This window comes from Podarcis liolepis (genome assembly GCF_965112155.1).
Source record: "Podarcis liolepis genome assembly, chromosome: 14".
NCBI lineage: Eukaryota > Metazoa > Chordata > Lepidosauria > Squamata > Lacertidae > Podarcis > Podarcis liolepis.
In genome coordinates, this window is record NC_139569.1 from 33589977 (window position 1) to 33616472 (window position 26496).

Consider the following 26496-nt stretch of genomic DNA (forward strand, 5'->3'; position numbering starts at 1 on the left):
AATGAGATAAAAAAAAAGCAATTTAAACTTAGCTTGTATCATTCAACAAGTATACAAAATATTAAGAAAATTGGGTGATGGGAAATGATCCATAATGAAGCAATGAGATAAAAAAACAATTTAAAATTTGTTTGTTTCATTCAACAAGTATACAAAATAGTAAGAAAATTGGATGGTGGAAAATGATCCATAATGAATTGAAAAAAATGTTTAAAAGTACTTTCCCCCAAAAAACCCCTGAGTCCTTTCTGTTGGGCATAATTCAGACTGAAATTCCCAGGTGTCAAAAAAGGTTATTTATGTATGCTACTACTGCTGCCCATGTTTGGTTAGCCCAAAAATGGAAAACGAGTGAGGTCCCAACCAAAGAAGAATGGCAAGTTGACAGAATATGCACAACTTGCATAGCTGCCAACTTACAGATTTGAAAATAAGGGACCAGCAGCCAAAATAAGGGACCTGCAGCCTCACCTGTTCCAGGCACTCCAGTCTTCCTGTCCTCCTGCAGTCTGGTCAAACTCATGCTGGTAGCTTCGAGAACACTGTCCAACCAACTTTGTAACCAGAGGTTCAACGGAATAGAATCTGAATCACATGCACCACAAGGCCTATGCAGCCTCAACTTAAGATGGCTTCTCGGCCTGGCTTTGCACTGCAAAGTTTGCAGCAGCACGTGCAACAAAATGGCGTCCAGCATTCAAAAACCCTCTCAGCTTGCATTAACTAGTCACACACAAGGCATGCAAGCTCCACCCCCCAGTCGTTCTTAGACTTCTTATTGGGTGAGCAACATGTTTCAGGGAAACATGGGTCAGCCTTGATGGTTTTGGAGGTTCCTCTGGGAGTTATTAGGACACGGGTGGCACTGTGGGTTAAACCACAGAGCCTAGGACTTGCTAATCAGAAGGTCGGCAGTTCGAATCCCCGCGACGGGGTGAGCTCCCGTTGCTCGGTCCATGCTCCTGCCAACCTAGCAGTTCGAAAGCATGTCAAAGTGCAAGTAGATAAATAGGTACCGCTCCAGCAGGAAGGTAAACAGCGATTCCATGCGCTGCTCTGGTTCACCAGAAGCAGCTTAGTCATGCTGGCCACATGACCCAGAAGCTGTACGCCGGCTCCCTCGGCCAATAAAGCGAGATGAGCGCCGCAACCCCAGAGTTGGTCATGACTGGACCTAATGGTCAGGGGTCCCTTTACCTTTACCTTTTACTGGGAGTTATTGTCCAGCTGCTTAATGCACACTGGTCTCCCTTTCTTCCCCAGTCAGCCTGAGCCCTTAACCCAGCACTCCCATCTAGAGCCCCTGTAGCCTCCAACTCAGTGTCCGGTTGAGTGCTAAGTACAGGGATCATGGCACTGCCCATAGGCTCCAACCCAAAACACTCCCAATGCCCTCTGAAGGCCCCGTTTGAGCTAGCCCTAATTTCAGCCCTGCTCTGTCAAATCCAGATTCATTTACCTGCTCCCCCCATGCTTTAATCAGGCACCGACCTTACAAGCTGTCAGTCTCCCTCCCCACCTCCAGGAGAAGCCAGCAGACATCGCAGTCTGTGTCACAGCACCAGTGTGCAACGTGGGTGTTATGTTATAGAAACGGTGGCAGAAAGACGTTTTGTCTCGGCTCTGACAATGAAGGTCCTGCAAGAAAGCCATGGTGTTTGTGGATTCGTCTCCATTCTCACTCCTTTGCAGCCTGCAGTTCGTTAACGAGATATATTTATGAATGGGGAAGGGATGCGTTTTGGATGCTGGCTTGTGAGCCAGGCTTAAACGAAAGCTCTGACAGTGGTGCAATTGCAGATTTCCCCGAGTGATCGCAAAGAAATTCCGGCTGGTTTTTATCCTGGTGCTTTTTAGCCTTTTATCAAAGGCCTTTTCTAACCGGGGATCACAGAGGGCTAGGGCAAATCCCTGTGTCTCCATGAGCGTGGATGGTATTTACTTTCTAGGCTTCTGTTTCCACCTCGCAGTGAGTCTATATCTTAAAAACTCATTTTTGGGTGTCTCTCTGTGTATGTACGTGTTGAACCATGAACGTAATAATTACCGGATGCCTTAAAAGAATAAGGTGCTCTGTAAAAAGAAAGAACTTATTACAAAGCATCTGAATTGCTTTAGGTTGTTATGACAATGAGCACTTTTTTAAGGGGGGAGAATCTCCCCCAAATTTAGTGGTACATAGCAGGTGTTTCCCTACTGTGTTTCATCAGGGCATGACTGAGATTTGTTTCACTTTGAATATTGCTTTGTTAGAGGAATAGAGGACAAGAAACGATCAAGGCTGTCACCCTGTGTGCATTTACCCGTGACTTAATCCAGTTTAACTTGGTGGGAATTCCTTTCGGATAAGCATACGAGGGACTGGACTGTATAACTGGACTGCATCAGCAGCTCTGTCTCCACAGTCAGAGGCAATATGCCTCGGAATACCAGTTGCAGGATACTACCGTAGGAGGGGAGAATCCTGCTTATGGGCTTCCCATAGGCATCTGGCTGGTTGTTTTGAGAGCAGGATGGTTGGCTAGATGGGTCAGTGGCCTGATCCAGCAGGGTTCGTTTTATGGTCTTATATGTTGAGCATCTCTGTGTGTATCTGGGGTTGTAACCATTTGAACATCTCTTTCTATATCCGGGGTAGCCAACATGACGCCCTCCGGAGGTTTTAGGCTACAACTCCCATCATCCCTGACTATTAGCCACACTGGCTGAGGCTGGTGGGAGTTGAAGTCCCAAAATCTGGGCGACACCACATTGGCTATGCCCTGGTGTGCTTGATGTGGAATAAAATAGTACAGCTATTGCACAAGCAAAAGATGCCTGCACTGCAGGGGCTGATCCTCATGGTCCCTTCCCTACAGTTGGATGTGATTCTGTGATTCTGTGACAATATTTGTCATGTTTGTTCAGTCACGCCTGCACTTTCCACTGCCAACCACTTAGTGTCGCCAGGTTTTGCCCCAGGACAGGGGAAAGTGAAAGGTGGTCAAGGAGATTGGAGGATAGCTCCCAAGGGAGCTGAAGTGGCTGTCTTGAAGCATTTAGAGAGATGGGAAGAGGCTCCCACCATGGTCCTGCCAGTGCTATTTTTTCTAGAAAAACGTGCCGGAGCTCGTGCACGCCTCCTTTGTTCTCTTATAATAGCAATGGTGCCCATCTGAGAGGTGCCAGAACTGAGTTCTGGGTGAGTTCCGGCTGGAAAAAAAAGCCCTGGGTGAAACTAATCTTTGTGCTGACTCTTTAAATGAGGATGGAGTTGATTTCTGTTCCACTTGCTGAGCTGTTTCCGTTCGTTAACTTCCTCCAGGCGGCTTAATATATAATTTCCTGACAATGTCCCAGGCCCAGCTGCCGCTAAGCAATGTGTGAGGGCTCTACATCTTTAGATTACAGGTGTGAGTGTACATTGGTGGCTCTCTCCATACAAAATTAGCATTTCACAGAGAAAGCTAATTTAGAACCCTAGGTTTCGAGGGTTTCTGTGTGCAGGGATAATTTTTGCATGGAAGAGAGTTCAGTCATGTGAGACTCCCATCTGCAGCCAGACGTGCAGCCCAGATGCAATTTTACACCTCCCTAAGAACGAGAGATTGAAGTTGGCAAGGTTTTTTTTTAAAGGCGGAATTTTTGCAGATTTGTTTGATTTGTGATAATTACACAGTACCCGTATGTTGCTTTAGAGTCCTCAATACTCATTACAAATCCTTACAGCAACCCTGTGAGGTAGGTCAATAATAACATTTGAAGAGGGAAAATGAGGTGAGGAAATGAGGTTGGAGCTTAGAGAGAGCAATCGAGGGAGCTCACAGCTCTTGTGAGATTTTTTTAAAAACTGGGAACTTCCTGGCTGTGGAAATTCACTTTGATACTGAACTGGGTTTACTTGGAGCAGAACGTTTTGATCATTATTCTTATTTAATTAGGACAAAGTACTGCTTAACTGAAAATCTGGAGAGAGAAAACCCTGCCCTTTTGCAGCCTGGAAGTGTTGTGTACATTTTGGAGTATGATCAACCGTGACTTGTGTTACATAAAAATTATCAATTTGAATTGCAAATTCAGTCAACCAGGGAATGCAAAGAGAACATTGGTAATCACTCCAGGCAAGAACTCTCTGAGAATCCCTATTTGTCTTGTATTAAAGAGTTTGCAGAACTTCTGAAAAAGCTATGTAACTATTTGCATCGAATTCTGCCTTCCATTCCCCGCCTGTGCTTTGAGTAACGGTCAGAGCCTATGAACCCCTTAAGATGTCCTTTTCATTGTGCATTCGTGATTATTTGTGCTCAGGATGGTATTGGGGTTGTTATATGAGGCCCCATTTTCAGTACTGTTTCTGCCTGAAAAAGTTCCGGGGCAGGCATTCCGCTTCGTTTCCCATCAGTTCATGTCTCGTAACTTCCTGCTGAAATCCTGCAAGCTTTCATGCCACAAATGCTTGGCGGTGAGAGTGGGGATCCAACTTTGGTTGTACCAGTGGCGTAGCGTGGGTTGTCAGCACCCGGGGCAAGGCAAGTAATTTGCGCCGCCTAACCCATGGATTTGCGCCCCTAACCCGTGGATTTGCGCCCCCTAACCCTAACCCCCAGATGTTGCGCCCGGTGCGGCGGGCCCCCCCTGCACCCCCCACGCTACGCCACTGGGTTGTACCGTAGTTCAGTAATGCCCATCTGGATGGTGGCAATACAATAGCATCGGGGCAGCTTTGCAGAACAGCTAAGGAAATGGAATGGCGTGTGGACGGCCTGGTATAAATCCAGCACTAATGCACTGTTATTGTGTCAAAGACACAATAGCAGTGTGTCTTTGCAGAATATACCCACCAAAAAAGAGAAGAGGGAGAGAGCCACCAGTCTGGAGGGTGTTTAGTATGTGTATACAGTCATAGTATGTATGTATGTATGTATGTATGTATGTATGTATTTCGCGCCCATCTGGCTGGGCTTCCCCAGTCACTCTGGGCAGCTTCCAGCAAAATACTAAAATACAATAATTCATCAAATATTAAAAGCTTCCCTAAACAGTACCTTGGACCTCAAATGCCTTGGCTCCCCAACAAATTGGCTCCCAAATGCCGCAAACCCGAAAGTGAGTGTTCGGGTTTTCTTTTGGAACCCAAACATCCAACGGGGCTTCCGTGGCTTCCGATTGGCTGCAGGAGCTTCCAAACGTTTGCAGCATTGAAGAGTTTGCATAAGATAACTTGCTGGCTGTTAACAAGAGATCAAAACTGGGATAGCTGTATAAAGAACAGGCTAAGGAAAGCTTCTCCTATTAAGAAATATTCAGAATAGTTTAGCAATCAGTTCCTTCTTCCCAGGAACTCTGGGAATTGTAGCTCTCCCAGGGGGAATAGGTTTCTCCCAACCGACCTTCAGCAACTTTAACCAACTGCAGTTCCCAGGATGGGGCATGCGAATGGAGAGCCATGAGTGTTTTAACTGGTACCATGCTGCTTTAAATGTATCGCGCTCATGACAAAAGCAGTGCCCAGTGATTTGAAGAGGTTAGGGTCTCCTGGGCTCTGAGTGAAGGAAGTTGGTAATGAATTTAGCTGCAAAGTTTTGGCCTGAGGTCCAGCTCTGGCAACTGATGACTGACTACTTATTCCGATGTCCAGCAATTGCCTTCTCCATATTATTTTTATTTTTTTGCTGGCTACATTTTCAGGGGCTTTGATCCCCTATTCCCTTTGTGCAGGCAAATCTGCCTTGGAAATGCAACATGAAAGGGCTTGTCAAGAGCTGTTTACCTTTATGCATGTTTCATGAATCCATCTCAATTTAGGAGTGGGAGGGGAGAACTGACAGTGACATTGGAACAGGATTTCCTTGCAGTTTTAAGAATATTTGCAGACTCCCAGGACTGGGCTGAGGCCAGGAGGCAAGATGCATAGTCTAACTTCCACCCCAGAGCTGAGTCATTTTCAGTTTTTTCATCACCTTCTTTCATGACATTTTATTAAGAAAGCAAGCTGGGATGTGGGTGGTGTAGCCTGGCAGCTAGCCAAAGAGATCAGGAAAATTCCCGGAAAACAGACCCATGGAGATTTGAAGTTCAGGGCGGGTCAGGCAAGCTAGAACAAAGCAAAGAGTTGGGAGCATTGCTGAGGAACCTGCTAGCTTAGGGGTGAGGATCCACAAATATTATTGAAAAGCACTGAAAGTAACTGAGGTTCTTACCCCTCCCCCCAGCCCACACACCCTGGCCTTAAGCCAATTAGATTTATATGCCTGGATTTCCCCGGACTTGACTGGGATTTCAAAGGCAAAATTGACATCCGGGGGGGGGGGGGATTTCCGAAAGGCGGCACTTTTTTCCTGGATCTTAGGCAAGTCAGTTGAAAAAGCTCAACAACTTTTGGGGTACCCTGGTTTTTAAATTTTTGAAATATGGCAACCCTAAATTAGAACGTTTTCACTGTTGTAGAAGATTTCTGTTCTCTCTTTGTTTCCTTAAATTGTGGATACATTTGCTGCCCTGGGCTCCCTTAGGAGGAAAGGCGGGATAGAAATTCAATAATAATATTATTATAATTTATTATTTATACTTCGCCCATCTGGCTGGGTTTCCCCAACTACTCTGGGCGGCTCCCAACCAAATGTTAAAAACACAATACAGCATTAAAAACTTCCCTAAACAAGGCTGCCATCAGATGTCTTTTAAAAGTAAGATAGTTGCTTATTGATTTGACATCTGATGGGAGGGTGTTCCACAGGGCAGGTGCCACTACTGAGAAGGCCCTCTGCCTGGTTCCCTGTAACTTTGCTTCTCACAGTGAGGGAACCACCAGAAGGCCCTCAGAGCTGGACCTAAGCGTCTGGGCAGAACGATGGGGGTGGAGACACTTCTTCAGGTATACTGGGCTAAGGTCGTTTAGGGCTTTAAAGGTCAGCACCAAACTTTGAATTGTGCTCAGAAACGTACTGGGAGTTTTAAAGTACAATAAGAGTTTTAAAGACAAGCACCAGCATTTTGAATTGAGCCTTGTTACAGGCCTGGAGCCAACACAGTTTTTAAAGCACTGGTGGCAGTGAGAGAAGTCTCCAGATCCCCAATTCTGCTTAGCAACCTATTTTGAACAGTTTCCAAACAAAATGTGCATCTCAGGACAGTGCCTTTTACTGTGGTACCTCAGGTTAAGTACATAATTCATTCCAGAGTTCTGTTCTTAACCTGAAACTTTTCTTAACCTGAAGCACCACTTTAGCTAATGGGGCCTTCTGCTGCCGCCACACCACCGGAGCACGATTTCTGTTCTCATCCTGAAGCAAAGTTCTTAACCTGAAGCACGATTTCTGGGTTAGCGGAGTCTGTAACCTGAAGCGTATGTAACCCGAGGTACCACTGTATCTACATGTCGCAGAGGGAAGTGGAGCAGCGATCGGGCAAGCTGTCTTGTCTGTCATAACTGCCTGTAATATGCCTGAATAGGCTTCCAAACAGCATCAAGGGTCTGTGACTGCAGACACACCGTACTTTTAAAGCTCACAGCTTTAAACACCTTGGGTTTTTTATTTTTAAAAAGGGTGCTGAGAATTGTAGCTCTGTGATGGGTGAACTACAGTTCCCAGGATGCTTTGTGTGGGTAGTCATATGTTTTAAATGTATGGTGTGTGGTCAAGTATCAAATATTTGCTGGTCAAGGATCAACATGGACAGCTGCACTTTGCTAGAGGAGCCATGTATCATCTGGGGATATTTTAATTCTATTGGTTTGTAGGTTGTTTTGTTCCTGTTTTCAATCATGTATTTTGTGCTTTTATATTGTATATTTACGTTGTGAACTGCCCTGAGAGCTGCAGATGAAAGGCAGTATACAAATTAAATAAACAACTACAAACAAACAACTACAAAGAAGATCATCAACGCAACAGTCCAGCTACAGTTTCGGGAAGTTTTTAATGTTCAAAGTTTTATTCTGTTTTTAATGTTCTGTTGAAAGCCGCCCATAATGGCTGGGGAAACCCAGCCAGATGGGCGTGGTAGAAATAATAAATTATTATTATACATTATTATTACAATTCCAGATACCAAGTTGTCCATAGATATAAAAACCTCCCACTTTTATTATTGTTATTTTAAATAAAACTTATCTTTAACAGTGTTCACAGCCATTCCACACACCTAAAGCACATGGCTTTTTCGAAAGCATCCTCTGAACTGTAGTTTGTTCAGGGTACTTGGAACCGTAGTTCTGTGCAGGGTGAACTACAGTTCCCAGGATTGGGGGGAGGGGTTCATGTGCTTTAAATAGATGGCATGTATGCAGCCAATCTCTGTTGCCTTGGGAGCATTTGCAGAGCATGAAGTAGCTGCAGAAATTGCCTCTGTTGTTGTGCAATTATTTACGACCGGCTGTGTTTTTGGATGCTATAATTCAAATCTTATTGGAACAGTCCTGCCCAGTGGTGCCATGGGTTTGGGACAGAAGTCCAGGGCACCACCAGCAGAATGTGAAGGAGCTATCCTCTGAACCTAACAAGACCAGCTTCCCAAATTGTGTGAAGTACATGAAGCAGAACGGTGCCAACTAAAGGGGGGCACGAGACCCACCAAGTCCAGAGTTTATATTTGCCTTTCTGCACCACTAATCCTTCTCATATTTACTCAGAAATATGTTCTGTGTGCAACGAGGTTTACTTGCCAGGTAAGTGTGCCTGGGATTTCAGACTCCCTATGCAAATCATTGCTTGGAAGTAAATCTTGATTAAGCAAGCTCCTTAGTAAGTGGTTTGATATTTTTTTAAGGGTTTCAGCCTAAATCTAGTTTAATTTTCATACATCTACATCAGTATACTTTGTTATTTCTTGAAATCCGTGAACACACCCACTGCTTTCTTTTTCTGGCTTGCTCATCTTCTGATCAATCAAGTATCGGAACAGGAAAAGGTTAATCCAATAAATTGCAGTCCCAGCCATCTGGTGTCATGGCAGGACTTTGATGTCTGAGGTAACCCTGCAAGCTCTCCCTCCCCCCTCCCCACCCCACTCCCATTTTTCTGCTGCCTTATTTATCTCAGAACCCACAGCTTGGGTTTCACTCCAAGGGGACACAGATATGTCCATTAACCACCAAAGCGAAAAACTATCTGTAATTATTTCAGACCAAGGTTTCCTTTTCAGCCACAAGGTGCTGAGCGCATGGGAGAGCGCTCATTGCAGCATGTGATGGGTTAATGGCCTTTTAGCTTACATTGGACTTTGCAGATTGTGCTGCCTCAAATCTGACTTAAAATTCAGAGGGGTTTGGAGCTGTCTTTCCGAATAATGACAAGGTGAGTTCCCTGCGCGAGGTGGCCGTTGGATGGAGATTGCAATGGAAGCAGCTCCATTTTCCTTGACTTTGTGTTTTATCATATATATAGTTATTTCCTGCAAATAAAAATGGGGGGGGGGGGATTGTAAATCCATCCAGAGAACCATCCAGAGTGCTAAATAAAGGCAATAAGAGATGGTGATAAAAGCCTTCAAAGTGGGTATTTCAGAACTCTAGAATTCTTAAAACGACTTGCATTGATGTCACACAAATCAAGAGTTATGCTTTATATTTAGAGAATGACAGACAGCTGGGCTTTCCCACACTAAAGAATGCTACTCTGTCATTTTAATGTTCATGCCATAAAGCGGGGTGGGGGGGCGGGCGCAGATTTCAGGCATAATAGGGGATGTTTGCTTGGGTTTTTGTTCGTAGAACCCTATGTTCTACCAGAAGGCAATACAGTTAGCTCAGGGTGCCTCCTGGTTATTGTCCTTCATTTCAGCAGCATACTTTAACTGGGAAAAGTCATTTTGTTGGTGTTATTGCCATGGTTAAACAATTGGGAATCAGGTACTTTTCCTGATCTATTGCACATCACCAAGAGATCTACCACCTACTCCCAATGTAAAGAATATGTGAGTTGCAATGTGCAGTTTATCACAATTCCTCTAATTTTTGTTCCTTAGTACACTAGCATTAAGGATAGCTTGCAAAGAAGCCAATCAATATAAAATTCAGCTCATCCTTTTGGCTAAAAGGGGATTCTTCAAAGCCTAGTTTTAGTCAGAAGATGGGACCCTGCAGACACTAAGGAACACCTCTGCAGAAGAGTTTTGCCCACAGATGCCAGCTTTGCAATCCATGAATTAAGCTCTACAGCAAAATTTTATTTCTTTCTGTGTTTGCGTAATACGTTTAATTATGCTCTACATATTTTTTTCAGCGACTCTTTGAGATTCATGCAAATGCTGTTGGGTTGTTTTGCACTGTTGAAACTAGGTTAAACGCAGAGCAGGGGCACAACGGAATTAAAAACTGCTTATATTATTAGAGTGGGTTTTTTTCAGGAAGTGGGGGAACATTGCATTTAAAATCCTGTCTCTCAAAACTCCGTGCTCAAGTTTTTCCTATCACTATCTTTGGGTGTGCCTTATAGATCAGCCGTCACCAACCTAGTACCCTCCAGATTTCTTGGGCAGCTGAATGTCTGAAGGGCACCAGGTTTGTGAAGGCTGCTATAGACCAACAAGCACAATGGCATGTGGAGAGAGAGAGAGAGAGAGAGAGAGAGAGAGCGAGCGCACCATGGTAAAGGTAAAGGTAAAGGGACCCCTGCCCATTAGGTCCAGTCATGGCCGACTCTGGGGTTGCTACGCTCATCTCGCTTTATTGGCTGAGGGAGCCGGCGTACAGCTTCCAGGTCATGTGGCCAGCATGACTAAGCCGCTTCTGGCGAACCAGAGCAGCGCACGGAAATGCTGTTTACCTTTCCGCCAGAGCGGTACCGATTTATCTACTTGCACTTTGATGTGCTTTTGAACTGCTAGGTTGGCAGGAGCAGGGACTGAGCAACCGGCGCTCACCCCGTCACAGGGATTTGAACCACCGACCTTCTGATCGGCAAGTCCTAGGCTCTGTGGTTTAACCCACAGCACCACCCGCGTCCATGGTAGCTGTGTCCTTGGGGGTTCACCAGAATCTGGGCCTGATCAACTTCTGTAGCAAGCTTGAGATATCTCTTGATAAAGCTTTCAGTATGTAGGGTTAATGTGAGGAGCAGGAGAGGACTGGAATTTTGATAAGCTTATGAGCTATGTATCCTCATAAGATGCATCATATTACTAGAGTTTATTTTATGCCTCTCCTTATTTTGCCCAATTTATTTTTGCTTCTTTACTGACAGAGGTGGTAAAGGATTTATTTCAGATGCTGAAGTTCATTGCAAATTTTAACATGCTAGATCCATTCTATTTCTGGTAATATTAATAAAACCTCAGCCTCCACCCTCCTTCCAACCCACTCTCAGTCAAACCCTGGAATTTAAGATTTCACCTGGCATAGTTTTGCAAATGCATACCAGGAGACCAGCCATTTCTTAACCTGGTCAACAGAGCAGAACTTTTTGCCTGCTTCCCAGCCTTAGATTTGGAGTCCCAGCCTTAGATTTAAATTTTTCGGACAATCTAAGTCCCTTTTCTGTCCGAGGGACCGGGGCTCTTTTATGTTGTGTCAGCAGTGGGCAGAAATAGCACTTAAGACCTGGTTGAGTGACAGAGACCTAGCTACCATATAAATTTTCAATAATGCCCCACACAGAGATGCTACATCTGAGGCATTGTGGGAAATTGGAATGGCAAATAGACCTGGCCGCCTGGCACTGTGTTGAGTACTAAACTGCAAGAAGTGAGCTTACAGGGAACAAGGCACAGGGCCTTCTCGGTAGATGCCAAGGAAATAAACAACTGCAGTGGTACCTCAGGTTACATACGCTTCAGGTTACATACGCTTCAGGTTACAGACTCCACTAACCCAGAAATAGTGCTTCAGGTTAAGAACTTTGCTTCAGGATGAGAACAGAAATCATGCTCTGGTGGCGCAGCAAGAGCAGGAGGCCCCATTAGCTAAAGTGGTGCTTCAGGTTAAGAATAGTTTCAGGTTAAGTACGGACCTCCAGAACGAATTAAGTACTTAACCTGAGGTACCACTGTATCTGACTTTGGAAGACATCTGAAGGCAGCCCTATTTAGGGAAGTTTTTAATGTTTGATGTTTTATCATGTTTTTAATATTCTGTTGGGAGCCGTCCAGAGTGGCTGGGGAAACCCAGCCTGAGGGGTGGGGTAGAAATAATATATTGTTGTTGTTGTTGTTAACTGGAGGAAAGGAGGGCAGACATCAAGGGTGGGCCCTTCCTTGGACCCCAGCATCTACCCAAGAATTCAGGGTAAGGTGGTGCTGGCACCCCGCTGAAGCCTGCACCCCAAGTCTAGTTCCTAGTGTGGTCATCTACTTCCTTGGTTCAGCTCCCTGGCACTGGATTCAGATTCTTCCAATGGAGTCCGGCCCATAGCTTTCAACGTTCCCCCTTTTTTAAGGGAAATTCCTTTATTCCTAATAGGATTCCTTGCAAGAAAAGGGAAAAGTTGACAGCTATGGTCCGGCCTCTCTGGGCATTACTCTGCCATGCATAAAGACCTGGAGCCAATGCCAGCTCCCCAGCTTTGACATATCATCCTGTCCTTCCCACGTTCTCTAAGGCCCGGGGGTATCGTGTGGGGGTATTATTGATGCCTTCACAGCTTAATGGCTCAAATCCCCGGAGCCGTCTCGGCTGTCTCAGTGACCTGAGCTCTGTTTTGAATTATTGACGAGGAAGAGTTAGTCAGACTATATGGGTAATCCAAGATGCCTTATTCAAGGGTATTTGCGGACAGCTGCAGATGGAGCCCAACTCTTCCCCCTGTTTTAGGGTGTGCTTTCCGAGGGTGGAGAATACCCCATATGGCGGTTATTGCTTTGTCAGTAGGGGGTTGCACTTAAGCTGCTTCTTTCAGCCCACTGAGTGTTTGTGGAAGATGGGTAGCTTTGTCAAGTCTTTAGTAGCAGCAAAACCAATCCAGGAGCCCTGTAGCAGCTGACATGCCACTATTACAATGGTCCGGTGGCTTCTGCCCCTGCTCACTCTTCTCTCCAATCCTGTCTCCCCGCCAACCCCTTTGACAGTCTCCCTTGCCCCACACCTCTCACACCCCCTCAGGTATCCCCCCACAGCTCGCCCCGAGCCCCTCTCCCTTTTAAGGGGCGGCGGGAACACTCTACTGATTTTTTAAAAGCTTTTTTGCCATGGTCTTCCCAATCCTGGTGCCCTCCAGATAGGGCTGATATAAGCATGGATGAATCTGTTGATTCAGGTTCTCATTGTTTCTTATTTTTCCACTCTTGAGTTCAGTTCCCCTTATTTCAACGACAGTCTGTAATTTTTTAATGCCTTTATGTAACTTTCTACTAATATATGCATTTAGGAATGCACTTTTGCCTCACACATACCTTTTTGCAAAGCATATCTCCCCCTAGTAAAATGTGTTTTTGTTTGTTATTTTCACAAATATATATGCCGGAGAACTGCATTGCAAAAGTTGGAGAAGAGCAAAGTTCAAAGGATGTCTACGTTTCAGTTCTTGGAATGTTTTAGAAAGTGCAGTTTAGATAGATCTGCCTTTAAATGTGAACTGAATCAAATTTATCCCCCATCCCTAGACTGACAGGATTTGTAATCCAAATCAAGCCCAGATAATATGGCTGTGCTGGCTGGGGTTGATCAGAGTTGTGTTATTATTTCTTGTTTATAATAATTAATTTATATATCACTTAATTGCCAAAGTGTCTTCTAGGTGGTTTACAATAGCAATTCCAAAATAAATATGTGTAATTAAAATGTGCAGTAAAAGCAATTCCATCAAAACATTAAAACAAACACCCACAATTGAATGCACAGTAAAACAAGCCTGTCAAAACAGCCCAGTAATTAAAACTTTGTGTCTCTAATACAGAACTATGCTAAATATGAATTCTGGTAGATGGGAGTTGTAGTCCAAAACATATGGAAAGCACCAGGTTGTGGGGTGGGGTATCTTTTTGTTGCCTCTCTGTGAAGGATCCAGGGCGTTTTTGTTTCATTAGATATCATCTGTCGGAAAGTACCTTTTGCAGATATTTAAGGAAGTGTCACCTCCAGTTTTGTGTCCCTATTTGAAAGTGCACACATTTATTCCTTTCTCTCAGCTATTGGTCCTCTTCTCTCTCCCTCCCTCCCCAAACACTCACCAAACTTGATAGCTCAGTGGTGGACCATCTGCTATCTAGTAGCTCCAGGAAGGGGTGGGAAAGCCTCTTGACTGAAACCCTGGAGAGCTACCTCCAGTCAGTGTAAAAAGGTAAAGGTAAAGGACCCCTGGATGGTTAAGTCCAATCAAAGGCGACTATGGGGTTGCGGCACTCATCTCGCTTTCAGGCTGAGGGAGCCGGCGTTTGTCCACAGACAGCTTTCTGGGTCATGTGGTCAGCATGACTAAACCACTGCTGGCGCAGCGGGACACTGTGACGGAAGCCAGAGCACACGGAACTGCTGTTTACCTTCCCGCTGGAGCGGTACCTATTTATCTACTTGCACTGGCGTGCTTTTGAACTGCTAAGTTGGCAGGAGCTGGGACAGAGCTCACCCCGTTGCGGGGATTCGAACTGCCGACCTTCCGATCAGCAAGCCCAAGAGGCTCAGTGGTTTAGACCACAGCGCCACCCGTGTCCCTCCAGTCAGTCCTAAGATGTACTGTCCTGAGATGAACCAATAGTCCAACTCCATATAAGACAGCTTCCTATGCTCCTGCGTTGAGATCTTTTTACCTGCATGTCTTTCCTTTCTGCAGGTTGTTGTTTTAACCTGCTGCTCTGCCATTTTTTAATTTGCAGTTTTATATTGTCATCTTGCCTGTATTTTTATTGCATTTTTAGTGTTCTACATCAAAAGCAGCCTTGAGGCCCTCCCCACAGAAAGCGGCTTCTAAGTAAATAAAAGTTCTCTGCCCTTTCTCTCTGTGTGCAGATCCCATGGGCATGGGGGCCAGACAGTCCTCTGCTGGAGGTCTCTCCATCGGCCAGGGTCCAGCGACAGAGACTGTGGAGGGCGCTTACAGAAGTGGAGAATTCGGTAGAGCCCAGGAGCTGATTAAAGCAGCGTGTCAGGAGAATATTTCGGTAGTGGACAAGGTAAGGGCACAGCCATCAAAATTCTACGCCAAAATGAAAAACGAGAAGAGTACATTCTGCAAATCAATACATTTGCTATGGGATCTCCAGCATAACCTTGCAGCCGCTTGAATCTTGTTTCCTAGGAGACCCCTATTCCTCTCACAGAGCTGCAGTTCCCAGAATGCTTTAACAATCCCTCTTCCCAGGGAACTTGGGGAATTACAGTGGTACCTCGGGTTACATACGCTTCAGGTTGCATACGCTTCAGGTTACATACGCTTCAGGTTACAGACTCCGTTAACCCAGAAATAGTGCTTCAGGTTAAGAACTTTGCTTCAGGATGAGAACAGAAATTGTGCTCCGGTGGCGTGGTGGCAGCGGGAGGCCCCATTAGCTAAAGTGGTGCTTCAGGTTAAGAACAGACCTCCGGAACGAATTAAGTACTTAATCCGAGGTACCACTGTATAGCTCTGTAAGGTGAATAGTGTTCTCCTAACAATTCCTTGCACTCTTAACAAACTATAGTTCCTAGGGTTCTTTGTGGGGAAGCCATGACTTTTTAACATGGCCTGATAACTGTAAGGTGGAAATGAGGCCAATATCTCACGATTCCCCCATGCCCATTTAACTTCACAATGGTTGCAGTTAAGAACAGCAGGTCTCCCATTTTGTTCACAGTAGCAGCATTGTGGAAAGGGTTAGCCACCCTTCCCACCATTGACCTGTTATTTTCCCACTGGGGAGCAACTCTGAGGGAGAATATGATTGAGATCCAGAAAACAGATGGGGTGTATACGGGGAAAATACCCCTCTACCCACCTCTACTCCTCTGCACCTCTACCCCATGGTCAAAATCATAGGCTAACCCTGCTAAGCTCTCCCACAGTGGGTTACTTTGGCCTACTCGCTTCCAGATTCTTCTCTAGCTACCCCTCCACCAAGGATGAGGAACCAGTGGCCTTTCAGAAGAGCTTGAACTCCAACTCCTATCAGCCCCAGACAGTGTGGTCAGTGGTCATGGATGATGGGAGTTGTAGGCTAACAACACCTTGCGAGCTACAGCTTCCTCATGTCAGTATATCCTGGTGAGATCAAGAAGGCCATTTTATGAAATTCTGGGCCATGTCACCATCCCCACAAAACATCTTATGGAGAAAGTAGGTAGTGAGACAAACAAAGCATCCGAACTTGTGGGCATCCAGCGAAGCTCAATATTGGAAGATTCAGGACAGATTTTTAAAAACTGTGGAACCTCCTTCCATACAAGCAGTGGCGTAGCGTGGGGGTGCAGGGGGGGCCGGCCGCAGCGGGCGCAACATCTGGGGGTTAGGGTTAGGGGGCGCAAATTACTTGCCTTGCCCCGGGTGCTGACAACCCACGCTACGCCACTGCATACAAGGCATTGGTGGCCACCAACCTAGGGGGCTTTGAAAGAGGATTAGACAAATTCATGGAGGATAAGGCTAACAGTGGCTACTAGCCAGGATGGCTATGCTCCGTCTCCACAGGAGGGGAGAAGCTCAGGTGCTAGTCGCAGGTTCCCCAGTGGCATGGGAGTGGCTACTGGGAGAACGGTGTGGGCTATCGGCCTGATCCAACAGGCTCTTATCTTTGAGATATCTTCACTATGGCTTGTGAATAACAAAAAAATCTCTGTGTTTTGGTTCATTTGGGCTCATGTGCTATGTATTGCACTCCTCTTCTCCAAACCAGGGCCTCCTCTTGAGTCTTTCCACTGCCTATGGAGACCTTGAGACCGTGAGGTATTTGCTGAAAGAAGCATGCGTGACTTTGCCCCTGGAACCCAACGACGATAACCCAGCTGTTGTGGCAGCATATTTTGGGCATACAGACGTTGCTAAAGAACTGCTGGATTCTTTTCATGGTAGGTTATTCTTCTGCCCATCCCATTAGCCTTTAAGGTGCTTGTTGAAGCTACTTTGCCTCTCGTACTTTCCATTGAAGGGCCATAGTTCAGTGGTAGAGCATCCACCTTGCAGGCTGAAGGTCCCACTTTTAAGCCCCAGCATCTCCAGGTAGGGTTGGGGGAATGTCCCCTGTCTGAAATCCTTCATAGATGCTGCCCCAGTCAGTATAAACAATACTGAGCTAGATGGACCAGTGGTTTTACTCAGTGTCAAGCAGCTTCCCATGTCCCTATGTTCCATCTTTCTGAACCCTAGGAGCTTTCAGAAACAGGACCTTGGGAACTGTTGTTCTGCCAAGCGGCCATTTTATTTTAAAATTATTTATACATTTCAAGTTTATACATTTCACTAATTTTTTCAATTATTTTGACATTTCAAAACTTGACTTCTTTCCCCCTCTTTCTACAGTTCCTTAAATTTGTTTTTAATATCGTCTGCGTATATAGATTAACTTAATTTGCTCATTTATTCATCTTCTTTAGATATATACTGTTATGAAACTACAGGTTATTACAATAATCCTACCAATGTTTTTATCTGTTTATAATTTATCTGTAATTATTCAATAAACCATTTCCATTCTTTTATTTAAAGAATTGTTAACTTGATTTCTTATTCTTCGAGTAAGTTTCGCCATTTCTGCATAGTCCATAAGTTTTTGCATCTATTCTTCCTTTGCTGGAACTTCTGCTTTTTTTCCATTTTGGGGCAAGTAATATTCTTGCTGCTATAGTAGCATACATGAATCAGTTTCTATACATTTTAGGTAGTTCTGTCCCACCAAGCAGCCATTTTAAGCATTCTACCATTTTAAGCATTAAGGATTTGAACCTGCTTGGGCCCCTAAGCTCAGCCTTGGAGGCCCTGCTGCCTGGACCACCACTAAGTTCAGTGAGATTGATAAATACCAGGGTTAGGACCTTTTTCGTGGTGGCCCACATAGTAGAAGTCTCTCTATCCTAAAGCTCTGATTGGCCACCTCTCTTAACACATTTAAGTGGACCCGCTGACTTAAAACAACAACAACAACAACAACAAACTGCCAAGCACTTTATTTATTGAAGGACTTATATACCACCCTCTCCATAAAATATCAGGGAGGTTTACAACAGTATGTATACTCTAAAATATAAAAACCATTTAAAGCAGAACACAGTAGTCATTAAAATGGCTGGCTAATAAAAAGGTTGTAAGCAGCTGCAATAGGCCTTTTGGCATGAAACTGGTTTTATTTGTGGCCCCTTATGTATTATTGCACCTGATACTGTTTTAGTTTTAAGTTTTACCTTCCACACTGTGAGCAGCCTTGCAAGGGCTTTTCCTACAAGGCAAGGTATTTATAAACAGTGCAGCAATAAATTGTAATAACAGTTTAATAGGGAAGCTCCTTCACAAAGCAGCCATTCCCAGGATTCCTTGGGGAAAGCCCGTGACAGGATAGTGCTTTAAATTTTACCGTGATCATGCCCTAAAGCTAGACGTCGTATTTATTTAAATTGAAAGTCGAGTTTCACAGGGCTCCAGACTCCATGCCTGATAACCAGACTATTCTGTTGACTGGCAGTCCTAGGGCTACTGAGATGGCAAATAGCCCTGGGTGTCAAGTTACAAGATAATTGACAGATGTGCTGTTTATGGGCGATGTTGCTTAAAGCCACCCCCTTGCGTTTTCTTGCCTGTAAATTGCTCAAGAGGCTGACGTAGTTGTGCTTGTGCTCGTTTTTTAAAAAACAGGTCCTGCAAACATGTTGCAGCTCCTGAACTGGATGCTGGCCATTGCTTGCCAGCAGGGCCACCTGGACATAGCCAAGCTCTTAGTGCTGACATACAAAGCAGACCCCGACAGCTATGCCTTGAGAAAGAACGAGTTTGCAGCTCTGACACGTTTGCCACTCTATGCGGCTATGAAAGCAGGTACTGTATGTGAACATGGGATCTGTGGTCTCCTTTCCCTTTTAAAAACTTCACATTCCCACTTAGGGGCAAAAGAAGAGATGGTTGGCAGCTGGGGCTGCAAAATTGCACCATTTCCCATTCCGCACTGTATTTGACACATAGCCTCTCAGTTGGTGATTTTTAATTACCTGGCTGTGTTCACACCAGACATTTAAAGCACATAACTTCTCTCAAACTGTAGTTTGTGAAGGGTGCTGGGAACTGTAGCTCTGTGATGGGTAAACCACAGTTCCCAGGATTTGGGGGGGGGAGGGAAACCTTGTGATTTAAATGTGCTTTAGCTATACAGTGGTGCCCCGCAAGACGAATGCCTCGCAAGACGAAAAACTCGCTAGACGAAAGGGTTTTTCGTTTTTTGAGGTGCTTCGCAAGCGAATTTCCCTATGGGCTTGCTTCGCAAGACGAAACGTCTTGCGAGTTCTTGCGAGTTTGTTTCCTTTTTCTTAAAGCCGCTAAGCCGTTAATAGCTGCTAAGCCGCTAATAGCCGTGCTTCGCAAGACGAAAAAACCGCAAGACGAAGAGACTCGCGGAACGGATTAATTTTGTCTTGCGAGGCACCATTGTATAGTGTGCACGCAGGTCTTTGGAATATATGGCATTTTTGCTTTAAAAATAGCCTGAAATGTGCACGCGGGTGTTAATTTTCTTCCCTTCCATCTTCTTTGCTAGGACATGAAAAGGTTGCTGCCTTCTTGCTTGAGAATGGATCCTTCTTTTCTTCCTACGTCCTGGTGGACTGCCCCAGCACAAGCAAACAAGTTCTTCGTAAATACTTTGTAGAAACAATCAAGTTACCTGGGAATGCCCCAGCAAAGACAGTGAGTAGGTGTTTGCATATCACAAGACAAGGGGAACTAAGTGACTTGCACTTGGTAATGCTAATAGCATGCCTTTCTGGCCTCAGATATACCCCATACTTCCCCTCCCCCCCCCAAAAAGTGTCTCTTTAATTCATTGCTTTAACACAGCGTGAAGACTTGAGCGCACAGTAGATCAGTCACGATGCCCCATGATAGGCCTATTTTTGTCCTGATAAGCTGGAATGAGTCAGATGACTTTCCCTGGCCTCCATTAAGGCTTGCAGCTTGGGCAGGCTGGCTGGCTGACCGGCTTGAGCAGGCATAGGAAACCTTTGGGCCTCTAGATGTTGCTGAACTACAACTCCCATCAGCCCCAGCACTTGTGGCCAATGTTTGCCATGGTGAGCCTCCATCTCCCTACTGGCGACTGCAAAGCTGAGAGCAATCAGTTTGCATGTCCGTCTGTAGTCCAGAGCAGAAATTAGTCAAGTGTATTCAATTGGCATTTGTTCACATTTTTAAGTCTACAAGTAATAATTGTGTTCTTTGCCTTGTTCTGTTGTTTCCTTTGCACTGAAACAAATGTGATTTCCACATACAGTTTCATAAGTTAAATAGCAGAACAGTGAGCAGTGGCGTAGCGTGGGGAGTGCAGGGGGGGCCGGCCGTACCGGGCGCAACATCTGGGGGTTAGGGTTAGAGGGCACAAATCCACGGGTTAGGGGGCGCAAATCCACGGGTTAGGGGGCACAAATTACTTGCATTGCCCCGGGTGCTGACAACCCACGCTACGCCACTGACAGTGAGACACGTAACTTAGTGGTTGTCGGGAACCAAACTAGAGCAGCGTGAAAACAGTGCTGATTATGATGGTTGGAGCAAAATTGCAGCATTCTTACCTTCCTAGCTTAACCAAGCAGCTGAACGGCCTGGGCGCATCCCAGAGATTCAACATTTTATGCTTTTCAGTCAGAGTCATTGATGATTCCCATTAAAACCTTCACCTTTCTTTCACATCCAGGCTCTTTCTGTGAACTGGTCGAACCTTGGGCTTCCTTGGGTGGATCTCGAATGGCTGATAGACATTTCCCACCAGATAACTGAGTTGGACCTCTCTGCCAATTGCTTGACCTCCCTCCCTTCTGTTATCCCTTGGGGGCTGATAAACCTCCAGAAACTAAACCTTGCTGAGAACCGGTTAAACCAACTTCCTGATGTACATTCTTCAGATGGAATCATCTGCACAAAGTACGTACCATGTCTTGGTTGTGGAACCTGTAACCCTCCCACTGCTGGGGGACTCCAGCTCTTATCATCCCTGACAACTGCCTCGCTAGATGGGGCTGATAGGATCTGGAGTCCAGTAACATTTCTTGGTCCCACAGATAATGAAAGGGACCACATGAACTCGGGTATGCCTTCTGGTAGCTTGGTAAATCTTAAGAAACCAAACCAAAATGCAGCCTTGAACTCAGTGGTAAAAATCAGCGCAGTCCTAATTCATATCAAACAGACAAACAACGTTCCAAAATATATAGCAGATTTATCTTTTGTGTTTATTTAAATCCACAGGTTGCTTGAGATCGACATTTCCAGCAACAGGTTCCTTATGCTTCCTTCTGGATTCCTGCACCTTTCCAGACTCCAAAGGCTTGTGGCTTCCAAAAATTATCTCGAAAAGTTATTAGATGCAGAGAATGGTGGGTGCATCTTAGCTAGGAATTTCCGGTTGGCCTGTGCGATCTTCTTAGTCAGTGGGTGGGGACCAGTAAACCTTGCAGGCATTCTCACTAGACCTTGCAGATTTGTGATGAAACTATCTAGCCAGAACTACCTGTGCAGGGTGACTGCTGAACTCCTGATCTCTTGCCAAGAGTCCTCTGCCACATACCCTACTGTGCTGTGTGTTCTCCTGCTTCTCATAAAAACACAGGAGTCTTATCCTCAGTCCTCTTTTAAAACCATCTAAGTTGGTGCTCACCACTGCCTCCTGCAGGAGAGAGATTTAACTATGCCCTGTGTGAATAAATCATTTCCTTTTTCTGACCTGAACCTTCCAATATTCGGCTTCCAAGGTCTACTTTTCAGAGAGAGGGAGAACAACTCCCTATCTGCTTTCTCCGTGCTACTTTATAAACTTCTTTCATGTCACTGCTTAGTTGCCTTTTCTCTATAAAGAAGTCCCAAACACCTTACTTCATAGGGGTTTTTGTGATCCAGCTCCAGAGCACCAGCAATTCAGCCCCAGAGCTCAGCATTCTTGTGCTATATAGTACAGTGCAATGGAGATGTTTCTCCTCATCCCTCAATTCCTTGCAGGCTACCAACTTCCTTGTAGTTTAATTTCTCTCTCCGCTCCTTTTGTATGTCCTGTCTTTTTTTCTTTTAGTTTTGTAAGCACAGCTAGTCTCATTTATTTATTTTTTACTGACACAAGCTGCTTTTAGTAGACATCCTGAAAATCAGGATACAGATAACTGGAAATAAAGAAAATGAATAATTTCATTACCCGCTTATGACAATTAAGAACCTCTCATAAAATCTTCCTTTCTTCTTCCTCTTCTTCTTCTTCCTCTTCCTCTTCTTCATCATCTTCATCTTCCTCCTCCTCCTCTGATTCTTCTTTTTCTTCTTTTTTTTAGCAGTTAACTGGATTGGATTAAGGAAGCTGCAGGAGCTGGACATCTCTGACAATAAGTTGTCAGAGCTGCCCACCCTCTTTCTCCACTGTCTGAAATCCTTGAATGTCCTGAATGCATCCAGGAATAACCTGAAGGTGTTTCCTCAGCCATGGGCCTGTCCCTTGGTAAGTCTGAACTGCAGTCGTGGCAGAGGCCTTGTAAGATGGCACACGAATTGCTTGGCATGGCTGAGGGATGCCACGTCTCTTGGGCTATAATTGGGATTCTGCCCAGTGAGCTCCCTTGAAGAGTAGATAATGCCTTGGGGATTTCTGTCCACATACAGACTTTCTTTTCCCTCTCAATTCTAGAAATGCTGCAAAGCCGCTAGAAATGCAATTGAATTCCTCCCGGATACTTTGGCTGTTTTCTGGAAAAATCATCTCAGGGAAGTGGATTTTTCTGATAATTCCCTGAAAGAAGTTCCCCAGTGTCTCTTCCAGCTCGAAGTAAGTGTCACTACGCTTTTGGTTGCCTTCTTTATTTCAGAGAGTAAATGTAGATATAATCACTTCCCCAATTACTTTTGTGTCCCTAGAGTGGCAGAGGAACCTAGATGGAATTCAGTCGAAAGGGTGCGCTGCGTGATAGGATTCCGAACGGACCTTTTGAACCGGCTACGAAATCTAGCTTGCTAAAGCCACAATACCAGTGTAGTAGTTAAACCACAGAGCCTAGGACTTGCCGATCAGAAGGTCGGTGGTTCGAATCCCCGTGACGGAGTGAGCTCCCATTGCTAGGTCCCTGCTCCTGCCAACCTAGCAGTTCGAAAGCACATCAAAGTGCAAGTAGATAAATAGGTACCACTCTGGCGGGAAGGTAAACGGCATTTCCGTGCGCTGCTCTGGTTCGCCAGAAGCGGCTTAGTCATGCTGGCCACATGAGCCGGAAGCTGTACGCCGGCTCCCTCAGCCAATAAAGCGAGATGAGCGCCGCAACCCCAGAGTCGGCCACGGCTGGACCTAATGGTCAGGGGTCCCTTTACCTTTTAGTTATAGAGAACCAGTGCAGAGTTAGTGATTGGAGCAGAGGTAGCTAAACTGTGGCCCTTCAACTTGAGCTGTACTCTAGCTCCCATGAGCCCTGTCAGGAATGATGGGAGTTGTAGTTTGGCAACAGCAAGAAGGCCATGGGTTAGCCACCACTCTGAAAATCAGACTAGGAATGGGAAGAAGCAAAATCAGGGCCTCAACCCAGACAGTCACTGGGCGACCTTGGACCACTCCTTATCTTTTGGTCTCACCTGCCTCACAGGATAAAACCAGGTGAAGGGAGGAGCATGTACACCTCCTCAAACCTCCCTAGAAAGCGGGCAGGATAGAAATGTAAGAAATGAATTCCTGCAGGAGGTTTTTTGTGTGTGTGTTCTCAGACCTCCTTCAGACAGCATTGTTCCATTCGGCTCCCAGCTGTCCTTTAGGGGAATTAATTGCTAATTGGGATTGAATAGTCTACTCTGGAACAAGAAATGGTGAAGTCATTCATGGTGGTTGTGGCGACTGCAGCCCTTGTGTGTTGCTGATGTGGGGAAAAGCTACCCCCTCTCAGAATGGTCCAGTATATGCCTGTATTTCCAGCAGGGATGTCAGAAGGCAGCTGTCTTTGTCACAATCAGTGCTGTTTCCGTTCCACTGCAGTTTGATCTCTGCCAAAGAGTACACCCCCCCCCATCTTGCTTTCCACTATTTAACATAAATCATGAAAGTTAGAGATTTAACATAATTAAGGGAGTCATTATTTCCACACCATTCGTTTCAGCGCAAAGGAAACACAAATTTAAAGGGGGGGGGGGAGTCAGTGATTGTGGATTGTTTACAGACTGAAAAACAAACAACAACAGCAAATTCCAATTGATATTCTCTGGCCTGATTCCCACTTCAGATGTGGGACAAACAAGCAAACAATTTTCACTTCTGTTTTCTGTTCGAATTCTCCAGCAACCATATTTTCCAGTTAACCCCATACTTTCCTGCTAGTGGTCCAGGGAAATCATGAGTCTGATATGACTAGAGTGAATCTTGCGCCATCAAATGTGCACCCTAATTTTCGCGACATAATTTGGCAAAAAAAGAGTGCATTACCTTCGAGTAAATATGGTATGTGGGGGCTGAAGTTGGCTGCGTAAACTGGCTTTGGATTCCTGAGCATTAGACAGCATAGGATCTGAGCAGCTCTCATAAACACGGCTTTGTTTCCCTGAAGGAATCCAATACATGGCTAGGAAGGCACATGCCAGTCCAGCCTTTGGAACACTAGGTGGTGCTGCTGTGGCATCTTTTCCTGGGCTTATCTTTCCTCTGTGCCACCACTCTTGCTATGCTGTCATACATTATCCTATTGGAACAGTGCAGCGCCACAAAAATCGCAGTAATTTAGAAACCAGAGTCCCTGGCAAGCTTGCAGCGTCTCACCAGCTGGTGATCCAAGGAAATCATGAGTCTGATATGACTACCGTATACCGTTCATATAGGAAGTTGCCTTAAACCAAGTCAGGCCATCAGGCCATCTAGGTCAATGTTGTTGACACTATCTGGCAGCAGCTCTCATGTTGTTTCACCCAGGAGTCCTTCCCAGCTGGAAGTGTGAAGGATTGAACCTAAGACTATTTCTTTTCATAGCATTAAGCTATACTATGGCTGTTCCCCAGAGATATTCTTTGCTGCTGACCAAAAATATAGGGTCATTCTGTAGACGAAAAGACCTATGAAATCAATGGTTCAGGGGCAAATGTTGACAGCTGTGAAATGCAATTTGAATTTCCTGATAAATTTGTAGTTCAAGTACAAGTTAACCTATTGTTGAACTAGAATATGGGTTTCCTAATTCCCATTGCAAACTACCAATGCTGTTACACTGGTATAAAGGTAAAGGGACCCCTGACCGTTAAGTCCAGTCGTGGACAACTCTGGGGTTGTGGCACTCATCTTGCTTTACTGGCCAAGGGAGCTGGCGTTTGTCCGCAGACAGCTTCCAGGTCATGTGGCCAGCATGACTAAGTTGCTTCTGGTGAACCAGAGCAGCACACAGAAACGCCGTTTACCTTCCCGCCAGAGTGGTACCTATTTATCTACTTGCACTTTGACGTGCTTTCGAACTGCTAGGTTGGCAGGAGCTGGGACCGAGCAATGGGAGCTCACCCCATTGCAGGGATTCGAACCACCAACCTTCTGATCGGTGGTTTAGACCACCATGCCACTTAGTCCACATGCCTAACCAAAATGAACCATAAGGGTTCTGTTCTTTGTTGGGGCAGGGATCATTCCTCCCTTTCTCTGTTTTTTGCTCAGGTCATTCCGTAAAACACCATACCATATAAATAAGTGGTAGCCAACGAGGTGCCCTCCAGATGTTGTTGAATACAACTCCCATTATTCCTGACCATTTACTATCCCAGCTGGGGCTGATAGGATTTGAGGTCCAACAACATCCAGAAGGCTAAGCAAAAATAGCCTTCCAAAATTCTTCATTCTTTTTGTGAGAGGCAAATTCTGGAGTGAAATATTTGGAAGGAGAGAAAGAGGTGTAATTTTCTGACGGTCTTCCCTCAGAAAGCTCTCTCTGGCAAGATTTCAGCTCGCTTAACATAGAATGGAACTCTACTCCTATTTCAACTTGGTGGAAGGAGGAAGTGGATGAGCTAAGTCATGGCGAAGTTTGTTGCTTCCTTTAAACAATGTTTAAAGAGTATTAAAATCGTTGCACCCACACATCTTGGATGGCAAGATCAGGTAGTCCAGTTTGCCAAATAATCTCTAGGAGTGGACTGAGATTCCTGCAATGGTTCAGGATAAGCTCAAAAAAAGTTTCTTTTGTTGTTGTTGTTGTTGTTTTGTTGTTGTTGATAACTTTCAGCTCTACCTTTGTTGTGTGAAACTACTGGAACTTTTAACCGATTATCCATTATTGACCCCTCAAAACTGTCGCTTCCCCTTTCAGGCAATGGTGTCCTTGAAACTCTCAGGAAACCGCTTAGTCACATTACCTTCTCAGGAGACGTGGACTTGCAGGCAGCTGAAATCGCTTGATCTCTCGAGGAACCAGCTTGGAAAGTGAGTTCTTCGTGTTGGTTTTGGAGCAGTCCCACAGAGGAGGGCTCTCTGGTTCATTGGTCTTTGTTTGCATTTGCC

At 45.2% G+C, this 26496-nt stretch overlaps 1 protein-coding gene across 2 annotated transcripts in view; it reads left to right on the plus strand.

The window, feature by feature from the left end:
* Positions 1-26496, plus strand: part of LRRK1 (leucine rich repeat kinase 1) — an 81435-nt gene that overhangs the window by 12418 nt on the left and 42521 nt on the right. Inside the window, exons 1-10 of one of the 2 annotated variants that reach the window (XM_083474945.1) lie at positions 1574-1969; positions 14858-15021; positions 16717-16888; positions 18666-18845; positions 19558-19706; positions 20710-20936; positions 21261-21388; positions 22331-22494; positions 22681-22818; positions 26306-26418. In XM_083474945.1, coding sequence (XP_083331071.1) covers positions 14863-15021; positions 16717-16888; positions 18666-18845; positions 19558-19706; positions 20710-20936; positions 21261-21388; positions 22331-22494; positions 22681-22818; positions 26306-26418 — 1430 coding nt within the window. In that variant the 5' untranslated portion in view covers positions 1574-1969; positions 14858-14862. Of the gene's footprint in view, positions 1-1573; positions 1970-14857; positions 15022-16716; positions 16889-18665; positions 18846-19557; positions 19707-20709; positions 20937-21260; positions 21389-22330; positions 22495-22680; positions 22819-26305; positions 26419-26496 lie in introns of those variants that run through there. The other variant, XM_083474944.1, reaches the window with a different exon arrangement.